Source organism: Rhinolophus sinicus, chromosome 18, assembly GCF_057876585.1.
Source record: "Rhinolophus sinicus isolate RSI-liver-muscle chromosome 18, RSI-T2T, whole genome shotgun sequence".
Taxonomy (NCBI): domain Eukaryota; kingdom Metazoa; phylum Chordata; class Mammalia; order Chiroptera; family Rhinolophidae; genus Rhinolophus; species Rhinolophus sinicus.
The window spans coordinates 112,121,572-112,138,981 of record NC_142518.1 but is presented as its reverse complement, the minus strand read 5'-3'; the positions used below and the strand labels follow the sequence as shown (position 1 = coordinate 112,138,981).

Sequence of the window (17,410 nt, the reverse complement as noted above, 5' to 3'; positions counted from 1 at the left end):
ACACAAAAATGTTTTTTTGGGGTTTTTTTGTGTGTTTTTTTCGTGTTTGTGTTTTGTATAGGTATATGACAGTGTGGAGAGTTCAGCTGTCTGTGATCTGAAAGTTGGTCCTCCACACTGTTGATTGTTGATGAGGTTTCCTTGAAGGAATGGGAATGGCAAATAAGAGGGAAGGAGGCTTTCAATTTTTATTTTATATATTTCTGGGTTCTTTAGATTTATTTCCTTTTTTATTCTTTTCACAATGAGCAAGTTTTATTTTATAAATAAATACAAAACAATGAAACACTTCTACAAAGAACTCTGATCACATAGAGTCCTCCCGATTTTCCCAGGCATAGTTAACTGCTTTCTCTTTTACACCTCTTCACTGTACTCTGCGCTTATTACTATCGTAAATGGTAGTAGTTATCACCCTCTGTCTTTCTTCCCTACTAAATGGTGAGCATCTTGAATAGTAGCTGGGATTGCTGACTTATTTTTGTTTATATTCTCAGTACTTAAGAAGGTACCTATTATACACATGTTCAGTAATACTCGTTGGGTAAAATAATGAAGAAATGAATTCACATATTTGTTTAAGAGTGTTTTTTTTGGGGGGGGGAGTAATCCCATATAAAGGAAGAAGAGTATTTGATTAAGAATCGAGCATTAGATCAGGGTTTGAAATTTTTTTTTCTTTGAAGAAGAGTATTTGATTAAGAATTGAGCATTAGATCAGGGTTTGAATTTTTTTTTTCTTTGAAGTGCCAGATAGAAAATACTGTAGACTTTGGAGGCCACATATGGTCTTGGTCTTATATTCTTCTGTTTATTTGTTTGTTTACAACCCTTTAAATGCAAACTCAATTGTTAGCTTCTAGGTCATATAAAAATAGGCATGGGCCATAATTTGCCAGCCTCTGTCTTACACAGTACCTGTAGGTAGGAGGATGGGAAACAAGAAACAGTGGAGAAAATAAATGTAATCCAGATATCAGCAGACGCTTCTCTATGCTCTGCTCCTTACCCCTACCTGTAAAAATCTCAATAAGTTTGCCTTTTTGTCTTGATTTTCTAACCTGTTATTTCAGAAACTTCCATAAATCATCAGCAAATTCTAGTATGTCTTTAGCTATGGCCTCTGTGTATGTGATTGGTTTCATCCTACATCAACATGAAATTTAGACCTGGCATCACCTTACACCCTCCCCCACACACACACATGTACACATCCACTGAAAATAAGCGTTTTGTGGGTTTAGTGACCTTAACGGGTTATTGAGAAGGTTCACATCAAGTACCATTCAGCTTCTCTGTAGTTGCATGTCTATTTCCCTCTTCTGCCACAGGATAAATTAATTCTTTTTAAGGTCCTATACAAATGAAGTCATTTTATTACTCTTTCTGAAACCATGACACTCAGGAGTTACCAACTCCAAGGAGATTTATCAAGATGCTTTTACCAACAGATACAGTGTATTTCTAACAATAACCATGATGATGATGATGATGATGATGATGATGATGATGATGATGATGATGACGATAGCAGCTGACATAGATAGGGCTTACTATGGGACAGACATAGTTGTAAGTACTTTAGTCCTCACACTAAATCCATGAGATGAGTATTATTATTGTCCTTATTTTACAAAACAGGAAATGGAGTCACTGAAAGTTTAAATAACTTGCCTACAATCACACATAATCAGTAGAAAAGAACATGTCAAGGAGTCAGTGCAAGGGTGATCAATACTGTCACAAGAGAAGAGGCCCAGAAGGATAAAACTTGAAAACCAATCCTTATATGTGGTTGGAAGTTTAAATTTAGGGAATTTTTAAGGAATGCTTCAGTTAGTCGAGTAGAAGCAATATTGCAAGGCATAAAATAAGATGGCTGGTAAGAAAGTGGAAGTACTGGTGATAGCGCACTTATGCTTAGCTTTTCAGAATTTCTTCTTTGTTTAATCCTTTGTAGTTGAGGTAATTAAGTCTATTTTTTTACATTTTTTTCTGTAGTGTTATTCCTTTGGCCTCATTAACGTTATTTTATATTGTTACTAACTCTCTCTTCTTATAGTTGAATTTTCTAGGATGTGGTGCCACAGGTTGTCCTACCTACAAAGAAGGATCCAGGACCTACTGAGGAGAAGAGTTACACATTGGACCCTTCAACAGCCCCACTTCAAAAGCTTACTTCCATTAACGGTCCATTGGCACCATACAGCCTCTAAGTCTCTGAACTGTGCTTGGCAGCAACATGAAGACCATTTTGGTAAGAGACCTTTAGTTTTAATTGTGATAAAAAACACGTAAAATTTGACATCTTAACCATTTTTTACATGTACAGTTCAGTAGTGTTAAGTATATTCCAATTGTTCTGCAATAACTGATACTTTTTACGTGAGCTGAAAATACTTTCTGTGGAGTTGTGAGGACCTCTAGCCATTTATTTCCAAGATTATCCTACAGGTTGAAAGAAAGACAAAAATAACCCAGGCCAACAATGAAAATCTCATCCCATCTAGGGGAAGGGAACACTGCCCTGCTCCAACCCCACTTTGTCTCCCTGCCTCATATAAGGAAAAATAAGAAAGAAAAGAAAGCCTCAGTGTACAGGGGAGAGGTGTACTGGGAATGTTACAGCTAGAGAAGGTATTAGGTGAAAGAGCGGGAAAAAGCTTTACCTCTGTGTATTAGTTTCCTAGCAAGGCCATAACAAATTATCACAAACCAGGTGGCTTAAAAAAACATAAATTATTCTCTCGCAGTTCTAGACGCTAGAAGTCAGGAATCAAGGCATTGGCCAGGTCATGTTCCCTCCAAAGACTCTAGGAGAGGTCTTCTTGCCTCTTCTAGACTCTGGTGGTTACCAACAATCCTTGGTGTTCCTTGGCCTGTGGCAACATCACTCCACTCTCTGTCTCCATCATCACATGGCTTCCTTCCCTGGGTCTCCTGTGTGTCTTCAACTATCTCTCTCACTATAAGGACACCGATTGTTGGGTTTAGGGCCCGCCCTAATCCAGTATGACCTCATCTTATCTTGCTTATCTTCAAAGACCCTATTTCCAAATAAGGTCTCACTCACATGTACTAGGAGTTATGACTTCAACATATCTATTTGGGGAATACAGTTCAAACCACAACACCCTACAAAGGGACAACAATTGTGAAGGCCACATTCCTAAGACATAGGCCCACTGTAAAAGACCTATACTCAGGAAAGTAGAAGACACTGGAGAAAGGAACTGAAGAAGATATAAATAAATGGAAGCATTTACCATGCTCATGGATAGGAAGACTTAACATCTTTAAAATGTCTGTGCTACCCAAAGCAATCTATAGATTCAATGCAATCCCTATCAAAATACCAATGGTATTTTCACAGAACTAGAACAAATAATGTTAAAATTGATATAGAGCTACAAAAGACCCTGAATAGCCATAGTAAGCTTTAGAAAGAACAAAACTGGAGGTATCACGCTGCCTGATATCAAACTATACTACAAGACTATAGCAATCAAAACAGCATGGCATTGGCATAAAAACAGGCACATAGATCAATGGAACAGAATAGAGAGCCGAGAAATAAACCCACAACTATATGGTCATTGAGAGTAGACCACCTTTATACACCTTATACAAGAATAAACTCAAGAATGGATTAAAGGCTTAAATCTAAGACCCAAAACCATAAAATTCCTAGAAGTAAACATAGACAGTAAACTCTCTGACATTGCTCTTAGTAATATTTTTTTCTGATCTATCTCCTTGGGCAAGGGAAACAAAAGAAAAAATAAACAAATAGAACTACATGAAACTAAAAAGTTTTAGCACACCAAAGGAAACCATCAACAAAGCAAAAAGACAACCTATTGAATGGGAGAATATATTTGCCAATGATACATCTGATAAGAGGTTAATATCCAAAATCTATAAAAAAAAACTCATACAACTCAACACCAAAAAAAATAAACAATCCAATTAAAAACTGGGCAGAGGACCTGAATAGACATTTCTCCAAAGAAGACAGACAGATGGCCAATAGACATATGAAAAGGTACTCAACATCACTGATCATCAGAGAAATGCAAATTAAAACCGCAGTGAGATACCACCTCACACCTATCAGGATGGCTATCATCGATAAATCAACAAACAACAAGTGCTGGTGAGGATGTTGCAAAAAGGGAACCCTCGTGTGTTGTTGGTGAGATTGCAAACTGGTGCAGCCAGTATGGAAAACAGTATGGAGATTCCTCAAAAAATTAAAAAAATAGAACTACCTTTTGATCCATCAATTCCACTTCTGAGTATTTATCCGAAGAAACCCAAAACTCTAATTTGAAAAGATATATGCACCCCTATGTTCACTGCAGCGCTATTCACAATAGCCAAGATACGGAAGCAACCCAAGTGCCCCTCAATAGACGATTGGAAAAAAAAGAGGTGGTACATATATACAATGGAATATTACTCAGCCATAATAAAGACTGAAATTTTACCATTTGCAACAACACGGATGGACTGAGAGGGCATTATGCTAAGTGAAATGTCAGACTGAGAAAGACAAATACCATATGATCTCACTTATATGTGGAATCTAAAGAACAAAATAAACAAACTAACTAAACAGAAACAGACTCATAGATACAGAGAATAAACTGATCATCACCAGATGGGAGGAGGGGTTAGGGAGGCGAGTGAAAAGGTGAAGGGATTAAGAAGTACTAATTAGTAATTACAAAATAGTCACAGGGATGTAAAGTGCAGCATAGACAATATAGTGAATAATGTTGTAATTATACAAGGTCTGCCAATTAAGTTCGCGAACTCATCCTAAAAAAAGTGCTACATACCTCATTGCTGAATATCACCAGGATCACCTTGGAAGTACTTCCCTTGGGAAGCTATGCACTGTTGTCAGTGCCTGGTCCACCCTTCAAAGCAATTTTGGGATTCTTTTCCTGGCATGGCCATCAGAGCTGTCGTCATATCACCCTTGATGTCCTGAATGTCATCAAAATGTCTTCCTTTCAATATTTCCTTTATCTTGGGGTACAGAAAGAAGTCATTGGTGGCCAGATCAGGTGATTAGGAAGGGTGTTCCAATACAGTTATTTGTTTACTGGCTAAAAACTCCCTCACAGACAGTGTGGTGTGAGCTGGTACATTTGTGATGCAAGAGCCATGAATTGTTGGTGAAAAGTTCAGGTCATCTAACTTTTCATGCAGCCTTTTCAGCATTTCAAAATAGTCAGCTTGGTTAACTGTTTGTCCATTTGGTACAAATTCATAATGAGTAATCCCTCTGATATCAAAAACGGTTAGCAACATCGTAGCAACAAGTTCACAAACTTAATTGTCAGACCTCATATATGGTGTTAGGTGGGTACTAGACTTATCAGGGGAATCAGTGCGTGAATTTTATAAATGTGTAACCAATATGCTTTACACATAAATCTAATATAAAATAATATTGAATGTCAATTGTTACTGAAAAAATAAATAATTTTTAAAATATAAAAGTACTGTGGTTAATTTTATATATATAAAACCTGCCACACACACACACACACAGAAGGGGAGAGAGAGAGAGAGAGAGAGAGAGAGAGAGAGAGAGAGAGAGAGAACTCCAAAACACTGATGAGATAAATAATTGGAAAGACATTCCATGGTTATGGATTAAAAGACTTAATATTGTTAAGAAGGCAAAGGTAGCAGAATAGGTAATACAATTCTGGAAAAAAAAGGCAAAGGACTCAAATTACCTGATTTCAGGACTTACTATAAAGCTACAGTAATCAAGACAGGGCAGTGCTGGCAAAAGGATAGACACATAGGTCAGTGGAACAAAATAGAGAGCTCAGAAACAGATGCACTCAAATATAGTCAAGTGGTTTTTGACAAAAGGGCAAAGTGAAATCAATGGGGAAAGGATTATTTTTTTCAACAAATCGTGCTGGAACAACTGGTTGTCCATATGCAAAAACAAAACAAAACCTTGACACCTACCTCAGACTTTGTGTAAAAATTAACTCAAAGTTGATCATAGGCCTAAATGTAAAATGCAAAACTATAAAACTTGTGTGAGAAAATGGTTGCTACCTTGGATTAAGCAAAAAAGTTCTTAGATACAGCTTCAAATATCATAATCTGTAAAGAAAAAATGATAAATTAGACTCTATCAAGATTCAAAACATTTTCTCTGTGAAAGACTGATAAGAGAATGAAGAGAACAGCCAGATTTGGAGAAAATATTTGCAAACCATATATCTGAGAAAAGAATTGTATGCAGAATATATTAAAGACCTCTTAAAACTTAATCAAAAAACAACCCAGTTTTTGAAAAGGTTGAAAGATATGAACAGACACTTCACCAAAGGGGACATAAACATCGCACAAGATGCCCAGTATAATGTTTATTAGGTAAATGCAAATGAAAGCCACAATGAGTGAGATACTACTAAATATCTAGTAGAATGACTGAAATCCACAACAACCTGACAACACTGAATGCTGGCGAGGAGGCAGAGCAACACGAACTCCTATTGCTGGGATAATGCAGAAATGACACGGCCACCCTGGAGGGCAGTGTGGCAGTTTCTCATAAAATTAGACGTAGGCTTGCCAGCAGTTGCACTCCTAGGTATTCACCCAACTGAGTTATAAAATTTATATCTACAGCAAAAACTCACACACGAATAACAGCTTTATTCATGATTGTCAAAAATGGGAAGCTACCAAGATATCCTTCAATTGGTTAATTAATAAATAAACTGTAGCCCATTCATATGCTGGAATGCTATTTGGCACCAGAAAGGAATGAGCTATTCACACAATGACAGCATGAATCTTCAATGCATTTTGCTAAGTGAAAGAAGCCTGACCATAAAAAGCTACATACTGTATTATTCCATTCATATGACATTCTGTTAAAAGCAAAACTATAGGGACAAAAAACAAGTCAGTGGTTGCCAGCGTTTTGGTGGAACTAATCTGTATTGCTGTGTCGTGGCAATGACTCTGTGCATTAGAAAAAGCACCGTAGAACTTTAGAGCAAAAAGTGAACATTACTGTACATAAATTTTTTAAAAATCTACTTGAAAGTCAGAGACTAGGATGGAGTGCAGCCTGTGATGTATGAATCTGACCCTGTTACAAATATATGACATACGTCATTGAAGGGAACAGAGGAGTAGGTGCTGGTATAAGTAACATTGTAAAACGGTGTTTTGACTGGAAACCATAAGGATACAGACAAAGAACTATACATGAACACTGTACTCTAGTTGGTAAATTTGTTTGTTACATGAGTACAGATTTGCAATTCTGAAACTGCTATATATGTGTCCTGAAATTGAACACATAAAGCATGGCAGATGGTGGGAGCCCGATTTCTCACCACTAGAGAGTGTGGTTACAGATAAGCATAGAGGGAAAGGCTAGAATGAATCGTGTGATACTGGATCAGAGTTGGAGACATCAGTACAAACTCATGTTTAGCTTAATATAGATACAGACGGCTAGAGACAGAAATAATTATAGACATGTTTTTACATAAATATTACTATATTTCCTAGTTCTGTCCACTGAGAGGACCTAGAAGCAATGACACCCCAGTAGCAATGAGCACACCCGAATCTTGGTTTCTGATACCAGTCTCCAATAAAAGGAGCCAAGGGCTCCTTGGAGAATGGCTTACTCCAGGGCTGGGACAGGGAAAATGCAAGACGAGCCCAGAGCATCTTGTGGTGCCAGAAAGGAAGGAAATGCTAAGAAAAAAAAATTATGTGGCAATGGTAAAGCAACACAGGAACTAACTAAAAGAGTTACCAACTGCCAAAGCTGGAACAATTTGAGCATGAAAATAATGCAGTATTGGATTATAACCCAAAGTATACAATTATTACCTTGATTCCATGCTTATATAAATAAATGATTGAATAAATAAATAAATGGGAGAGTAGAGACAAATGTCCCATACAGGAGAATTCCAAATAATTTATGTAGGTGCTCTCCCTCCCCCAATGATGGTGGTGAATCATAACTCCCCAGTCCTATGACGTAGGCTGCACTTAGTGATTTGCTGCCAAAGAACAGAATATGGAAGGAGGGCGGAGTAACTTGAAGTAGAGAAACCTAGCAAACACTGCATTGACCAGGTATTCAAGGTTAACATTAGCAGTGATAAGTCATATTGATAGCATGTGCCATTGATGTGATGTGGTGAGACGAGCCCTTCACTTCTGTGTGCTGCCTCCCCAAAACCTGTAACGCCACTTTAACCATGAGAAAAGCATCAGACAAACCCAAATCAGGGGATATTTCTAACAAAATGCCTGACTGGTATCTCTCAAAACTTTCAAGGTCATCAAAAACAAGGAAAGTCACAGCCCAGAGGAACCTAAGGAGACATGATGCCTAAATAGAATATGGGTCCTGAATGGGATCATGGAATAGAAAAAGGACATTAGGGGATAACTAATAAAATTCAAATAAATTATGGGATTTAGCTAATAAATAATGTATCAGTGTTCATTCTTAGTTGTGACAAATGTACCACACTAATGTAAGACATTAATAATAGGGGAAACTGGATGAGGGCTATATGGCAACTTGTGTGTTTGCAACTTTTCTGTAAATCGAAAACTTCAAACAACTTTATTAAAAGAGAGGGAATTGGAGAAGGCAGTGAAAACATAAAGCCTTAAGTTTCGCTATGAAAGGGAATTTAAACGAGGTGGGGTGGGAGTGGGAGTGGTTTATAGAGTGAAGGGGAATATTGTTTTAAGATGGGAGATATTACAACATGTTTGCTGATGAGAATGATCAAATAGGGAGGAAAATTTTGATGATGCAAAAGGATAGAACAATTTCAGAAGTGTAGTGCCTGAGTAGGAGAGGAGAGGGGATCTAATTCATAAATGGAAGTGTTGGCCTTGGTTCAGTGCACAGATATTTCAACGGTAGTAACAGGAAGGACGGCAGACTATAGGCCGCAGATGCAGGTAAGTGGATGGGTGGGGGGCATGAGTTTGTGGAGATTCTCTTCTAATTGCTTCCATGTTCTCTTTGAAGAAGTAACCAAGGTCATCAGTTGAAATTGGGAAGGAAGAGGTAGTGTTGGCAGTTTGAGGAGAGGACAGTGTGAAATAATCTTCTTGGAGAGTGAGTGAGTGAATTTACTAGGAAATTATGCAAGGAATGTTTGGCAGTGTTGAATACTCATTTGCAATTTTTGGTGATAATTTTAAAATGAGAGTAGCCAATGCAGTTTAATTTTTTTTTCTCGCTAGCAATGTCCAGCTGCTTGCCTGTAGGCACAGAAGAGGTGAGGACTTGAGTTTATCAGAGTTGGGGCTTTGTCAAGGAAGTGTGGCAGAGGGAGAGGGGGGTGAGGGAGTTAAGGGTGTTTGCGAGGAATCGATTAAAATGATGGACCATGGAAGCTGGACTCTATAAGGAGGGAAGTGAAGACATTAAAGGAGACAAGATGATGGATAATGAAAGGAGCTTATGGTCAATGGATTGAAGCTCTTTGTGGGATTGAATGATTATTGGAGTGAGGAGTGCCCGAATAATGGAGCTGGAAAGGGAACAAGAGGTAGTCAGAGTGTAGGGAGTTTGAAATGAAAATTATGAAGGTATTGCAATTAATGGTGATGGAATTGCCAAGAATGATGACAGGGAAAGGGATGACGGGTGACAGTTGGAAGACAGTAAACTGATCTTCACTTATTTAACTATAGAATGTTTCAGGAACTATTTGATTAGCCTAATGAAGAGGGGTAGAGTTATACAGGACAGCATGAGCTTCAAAGGACAAGGAGGCAACTATTGTAACAGGATCAGTACAGACTTGTCTTTCTCCCAGATGATCCAGAAACTAGAGCATTCTTTCCAAAGTACAGTTCGATTTTACTACTCAGATTTTAAAAATCTCTTTATAGAGGTCCACTGTTAGTGTTAGAGACAGTGATTGCCTGAATGTGGCAGGAGAAATGAGTAGAAATGGAGAGGTCATATGGATTTCAGAGATTTAGGAGGTGCAATCAACAAACCTTGGTGATTGATTAAATGTAGGTTATGAGAAAGATGAGTCAAGATGAGTCCCGTTTCTCTTTTGTATCGACATTTTGGCAAGACCTAATTGATAAACATGTGATTAGTGTCAGTTATATACAGATCTGAGAACTTCTAGAAAACCAGAAATGGAAGCATAGTCTCTGCCTTAATGTAAGAGGCAGTATCCATGAAACATAAAATGAGTAAATAAATATAAGAAGCATAAATAGCTTATACCATATGCAAATGCAAATTAAGTTGATACCTTCCAAATACTTAATTTCAAAGAAAATGTAGGGTTATTCAAGGAAGCTTCCTGGAATACATGGAGTTTTAGCTAGATTTTGAAGGAAAAGATAGTCATTTAATTAGAAGAGCTTGTGATTTCAAGGAGAAAAATGGCAAGTGCAAAGGCAAACATGAACTCCAGTCATGGAATGAAAGACAATAAGCATACCAACTTGACCAAAATGGAGGGGATGTTTTACAGCTTAAGAAATGAGTCCAGCCACATAGCAGTACAAGTTATTCCACTCCTATATGCGTATTGTATGTGCCTAGAAAGTCATAAGGTGAAAATGGGATATAGCAGGTGGCAGTCAGGATTACTGGGTATCTGTAGGGCAGGAGAATATCACTCATAGTTTTGATGAAAAGATCCTTCTCATTTCTATGGTGTCACCTGTAGTAGAGTGAACAATAAGGCAGCCTCACCACCACTCATTGATCTACTCAGCAAATATTTAATGAGCCCCCACCAGGATCCAGGCATCGTGGTAAGTGCTAAGATACATTGATGAAGACGACACATCCCCTATCTTCAAGGTGTTCACAGTCGTGTGGCAGAGACAAACACATAGACAGTTATAAGACAGTGTGATAAATGCTTTTAGGCAACATACAGAGTGCCAGAAGAACAAAGGGGAGAGGTACCTAACCCCAAATGAAAATTTATAAATGACTCCTTCCAGGATGTAACCACTGAGCAGGATATGACTACAGTCTAAGCTGCATGATATTTTTTGTTTTAAAACCCTTTTAAAACGTAGAAAACATTCTTATGTTCCAAGCCATACAGAAACAGGCCATGGGCTATATACTATATGGCCCACAGGCTGTAGTGTGTCCAAGCCCAGATTATCTCTGTGTTATCACTTTTGTCACCCCAAGGGCGTGGTTTTCAGTATTTTTAGGTTATAGATCCCATAGAAATTCTGTTGAAAGTTCTGGATCCACTCCATAGAAAAATGCAGGACTACATACATGCGCGCGCGCACACACACACACACACACACACACACACACACACACACACAATGGTATCTTAATACCCATTTCTCTGATTACCACTAAGGCTGGGGATTCATGTGTTTATTGGTCACTTCTGGTGACTTTCCAATTGATATCCGTCACTCATTTTTCTATTGAGTGTTTATCTTAATGATCACAGGGATTTATTCTATATGCTAGGTATTAATTATTTTATGTTTAAAATTTTTCCTGTTACTTGTTTTTTAACTTTTTTATATTGTTTGCAGAACGAAAGGTTATTATTTTCATATAGACAAATTTATCTTGTTGGCTTTTTGTGTTGTATTAAAATGGTCTTTTCTACCTTAAGTTTGTCAACATATAATAGTTTTATTTTTTATGTTTTAACCTATCAGTAATTTACTGTTTTGAATGATATAAGCCAGAATCTATTTTTTCAAGTATTCATTTTTCCTAAACTAGTTATTGAGTAATCCATCTTTTTTCCATTGTTATGAAATGCCACCTTTAACATATACCATAGTTCCACGTACACGTGGGTCTCTTTTGGGACTCTATTCTGTTTCCTCGATCTGTTCACCTATTCCACACAAATACCATGCTTTCTAAATGAATATAGTTTTGTAATATGTTTTTTTATATCTATAGGTTGGTGCAAAAGTAATTGTGGTTTAAAGGGTTAAAAAAAATTTGCAAAAACTGCAATTACTTCTGCACCAACCTCATAGTAAGACAGTCCCCCCATTCCTTCCTTCTCCTTTTTCAAAATTGTTACTTTATTAATTCTGAATATGATTTTTTGAATTAGCCTGTCCGGTACATGAACATTTCTACTGGGATTTGGACCAGGAATATGTGGAATTTGGTATATAAATTTGGGGGAGAATTTGTATCTTTTCAATATTGAATCTGCCCATCTTGGAGCACATTTCTCCATTCAGGTTTCTTTCAAGTCCTTCAGGATAGTTTTATAGATTTCTCCATAGCAGTCTTGCACATTTTTGTTTCTTTCCAGATATTTTATAGCTTTTGTTTCTATGTATGTTTGATTTCAGTTTCAGTTACCTTTTCTAAATGAGTAACCTGGTGTATAGGAAAGTCAATGTTTGGTAACTTTTTATTTTGGTATAACTTCAAGCTAACAGAAACATTTCAAGAATAGTACAAGGACTTCCTTAATATCCTCTGTCCACCTGGTAGAACTGCCGATGGAGCTCATGGTGACTTAAGTATTTGCGTTACTTAAATACTTGAATGGTTTTATTTTCCAAATTTAGAACTCTGATCTAGTTTGAATTTATTTTAGAGATCTGGTGACAATATGAAGTACAGAATTAATTTTATTTTATATTTTTAAAATGGCTATCTATTTGTGCCAACCATTTATTTAAAAGTTCATATTTTCTCCAGCAATTGTAACATACCAAATTTCAATTCGGGTATTTTTTGGACTTTATATTCTTCCATTGTTTTATCTTCCTATTCCTATAGCAACACCACACTATTTTAATCGTAGAAGTTCTATAGTACGTTTTAATATCTGGTAGAAGCCCAGTGCTCCCCTCATTGCTCTTGCTTCTTTCTTGGTAGACTTTTTGAGATGAGTTTTCTGGCTACTGATATTTTTTAAGTTTTCCTAAATAGTCATTAATTTGTATAAATTATACAATATAAACTAATCAAATAATATAAACAAATGTGATTTCCCCCCCTAGAACTGCAATATGCAAACACCGTGATGCGCTTTGATTACGTCTGGCTTCGCGACCACTGCCATTCAGCATCTTGCTACAACTCTAAGACTCACCAGCGCAGCCTGGACACTGCCAGCATAGATTTATGTATCAAGCCAAAGACCATTCGTCGGGATGAGACCACACTCTTTTTCACTTGTGAGTGGACAAGAAATTTGGTCTTCTTTGGGGTACTCTTCTAAAGAACAGTTATTTCGCAAAAAAAAAAAAAAAATGGTTTGCCCCTTTCCAAAATATTCTTTTGGTTACTTCTATTTTTTTCCTTTCTTTGGAATAGTTTAATTTTTGAACCTTTTATCTTTTAAAATAAAACTGTTGTGATCCATAACTAATATCATGCTTTTTCAAATTATATTTTAGCTTTATTGAGATACATATTTAACATATAACATCGTGTAAGTTTAAGGTATAGAGTGTGATGATTTATATTCACATGTATTGTGAAATGATCACCATAACAAGGTTGGTTAACACATCCATCACCTCACGTAGATGCCTTTTTTGTGTCCGTAGTGAGAGCACTGAAGATCTACTCTCTTAGCAACTTTCCAGTATACAATATAGTATTGTTAACTATATCACCATGCTGTACATTAGATTCCCCAGAATTTATTCATCTTATAACTGGAAGTTTGTACCCTTTGACCACTATCACCCATTTCCCCCACCCCCTGCCCCTGGTAACCACCAATCTACTCTGTTTCTATGTGTTTCCTTTTGTTTTTTTGTTTTTTAGATTCCACATGTAAGTACAGTATTTGTATTTCTCTGTCTGACTTATTTCTTTTTTTTCCTGTCTGACTTATTTCACTTCTTTTATAGCTGAATTTCACACACACACACACACACACACACACACACACACACACGGTGCCAAAAAATGTATACACATTTTAAGAAAGAAAAAAACTGTATTAAAATTGTGATACTCAATATACACCAATAACAAAAGATAAATACAAGTCACATTTGACTTCTGCAGTTACAAGAGGTGCTCAAAGTGGTTACCATCAGCGTCCAGACACTTTTGATTATGTGAACTACTGCTTGAGCAACGTTGACCAGAGTGTCCACTTGTATACATTTTTCGGCTCCCCTGGTGTGTGTGTCTATGTCTGTGTGTATAATTTTCTTTATTCATTCATCTTTCAGTGGACACTTAGATTGTTTTCATGTGTTGACTATTGTAAATAATCATGCAATGAACATGAAGGTGCAGATTTCACTTTGCGATAGTGATTTCATTTCCTTTGATTATATGCCTACAAGAGGGATGGATGGATGATACAGTAGTTCTATTTTTAACTTTTTGAGAACCTCTATACAACTTTTCATAGCAGCTGCACCAATTTACATTCCCACCGGCAGTGTACAAGGGCCCCTTTTCTCCACATCCTCACCAACACTAGTTATTATTTGTCTTGTTGATAACAGCCATCCTAACAGGTGTGAGGTGATATCTCATTGTGGTTTTGATTTGCTTTTCCCTGATGATTAGTGATACTGAACATCTTTTCAGCTAACCTCATACTTAATGGTGAGACTGAACACTTTCCCTCTAAGATAGGGAACATGGCAAGGAAGTCCATTCTTACCACTCTTTTTTAACACAGTTCTGGAAATTGTCATTACGATCAGGGAAGAAAAAGAAATAAAGTGCATACATATTAGAAAGGAAGAAATAAAACTGTTTTTATGTGCAGATACATGATTGTCTATATAGACTGCCTCAAATAGTCTACAAAAACTACTAGAACTAATAAGTAAATGCGGTAAGGTTGTAGGATACAAGATCAACGCGCAGAAATCAATTGCATTTTTGTATACTTACAATTAACATGCAGAAACTGAAATCAAAAATATCCATCTACAATGCATTCACTGAAATTTAAATACTTAGGTATATATGTAAAAAAATATGAGCAGGACCTATATGATGAGCAGTGAAAAATGCTGATGAAAGAAATCAAAGAAGGTCTAATACTTGGAGAGGCAAATTATGGTCACAGATTGGAATACCCAACGTAGTAAAGATGTCAGTTCTCTCCCAAACTGATCTATAGTTTTGATGCAATTTCTGTCAAAATATCAGCAAGATTTTTTTTGTAGCTATAAACAAGCTTATTCTAAAATTTAAATGGAAAGGCACATGTCCTAGAATAGCCAAAGCAATTTTGAAAAAGAATGAAGCGGAAAGAATCACTTCCTGATGTTAAGACTGCAGTAATCAAGACAGTGTGGTGTTAGTCGAGGGGCAGACACATAGATCAATGGAACAGAAAAAGGAACCCAGAAAGAGACCTGCACGGATGCAGTCAGCTGATTTTTGGCAAAGGTGCAACAGCCATTCAATGGAGGAAGGGTAGTCTTTTCAACAACTGGTGCTAGAGCAATTGGACATCTATAGGCAAAAAAAAAAAAAAAAAAAGAACCTTGACCTAAGTCTTACACCTTACACAAAAATTAACTCAAAATATATCGTGGACTTAAATGTGAAACATAAAACTATAAAACTTCTAGAAAAGAACATAGAAGAACATCTTCAGGATCTAGAACTGGGTCCCAACTGGGACTAGGACTTAATAATTCTCAAAACTCAACATAAAAAATCCAATTAGAAAATGGATAAAAGACATATACAGACATTTCACTGACTAGAATATACAAATGGCAAATAAACACATGCAAAGATGTCCAGCATCCTTAGCCATTAGAGAAATGAAAGTTAATATCATGATAAAATTTCACTACCTACCTAACAGAATGACTAAAATAAAAAATGGTGACAACACAAAATGCTAGAAAAGATTTTAGGAAATTGTATCAGTCATATATTGCTGGTGGGAATGTAAAATGGCACAGCTACTATGAAAAACAGTTTGTCAGTTACTTAAAATATGAAACATGCAACTGCCATACACCCTAGCAATTGCACTCCTAGGCATTTATCCCAGAGTAATGAAAATTTATGTTCAAACAAGAACCTGTACATTAATGTTCACAGCACCTTAGTTGTAATAACCTAGGACTGGAAACTACCCAAATGTCCTTCAATGACTGAATGATTAAACAAATCATCCATAGAATGGAACAGTACTCAGCAATACAAAAGAATGAACTGTGGATACATATGATAACTTAGAAAAACCTCAAAGGAATTAGTTATGTGATGGAATTAGTTATGTGAAGGAAAAAACAAATCTGCATGATTCCACTTATGTAACATTTGTGAAATAACACAATTATAGAGATGGAGAACAGATGAGCAATTGCCAGGAGTTAGGGGTGAGAGGAGGAAGGGGTGTGGCTATAAGAAGATAACATGAGGGAGTCTTGTGAGAGTAGAATTGACTATGCTGACTGTACTAGTGGTTACACAAAGCTACACACGTAATAAGACTGCACACACACACACACACACACACACACCCCACACACACACGAGTACCTGTATAACTCATGAAATCTGAACAAACTCTGGACTGCACCAATGCCACTTCCTTGGTTTCCATATTGTACTGTGGTTGTGTAAGCTGTTAACACTGGAGAAGGCTCAAGGAAGGATGCACAGGGCTTCCTTATACATTTCTTTGCAACATCCTCTGAATCTATGATTATTTCAAAATAACAAGCTAAGAAAAAAAAAAGCATTGGAGGAAAGAAACATTTACAATAAAGACATCTGACTACTAATACTCTACAATGAAAAAAAGTTATAGAAAGGTTAATTAAGAAACAACTGACTTGGCAAAATATTTGCAAAATGATGAAGACTGAAAACCATAAGGTGTAAGGTGCTATTACCGATTTGTAAGAAAACACCAATTTTCCAATTAAAAAAATGTGACCATATATTCGATCCCCAATTGTACACCTGAAATCTATGTAATTTTACTAACAATTGTCACCCCAATAAATTTAATAAAATTAAAAAAAAAATGTGAGAAAGAAGTGAACAGACAAATCATGAAAGCACGTGTCAGCAAACATTCTGTAAAGGGCCAGATAGCAATGATCTTTAGACTGCTGGCTGTAAGGTCTCTGTCACGGCTCTTCCCAGCTATCATTCTTCAGTAGTAGGGTGAAAGCAGCCATAGACAATATGTAACCAAATGGACACGTGTTCTAAAATAGGTGTGAAAAAAGCAAGTGCTGGGCAGGTTTGGCCCTTGGAGCACACTTTGGTAATCCTTGGATTTAAAAAATACAGATGTCTGGGGATGGGGGCGCACCCATGAGGAGAGGTGGCTGCGGCTGCTAGTCGGGGGAAGGGGGTTGGAAGTACCAGCTGGCGGAGCAGGGCTAGTGGAGAGCCCTGATCCTGTGGCTT

At 36.9% G+C, this 17,410-nt stretch overlaps 1 protein-coding gene across 3 annotated transcripts in view; it reads left to right on the top strand.

The window, feature by feature from the left end:
- Positions 1-17,410, top strand: part of TMLHE (trimethyllysine hydroxylase, epsilon) — a 66,999-nt gene that overhangs the window by 27,140 nt on the left and 22,449 nt on the right. For all 3 annotated transcript variants that reach the window (XM_019716080.3, XM_088795006.1, XM_019716081.3), the window contains 2 exons: positions 2,063-2,257; positions 13,042-13,218. In XM_019716080.3, the coding sequence (XP_019571639.3) occupies positions 2,077-2,257; positions 13,042-13,218 (358 nt within the window). In that variant the 5' untranslated portion in view covers positions 2,063-2,076. The remainder of the gene's footprint in view (positions 1-2,062; positions 2,258-13,041; positions 13,219-17,410) is intronic.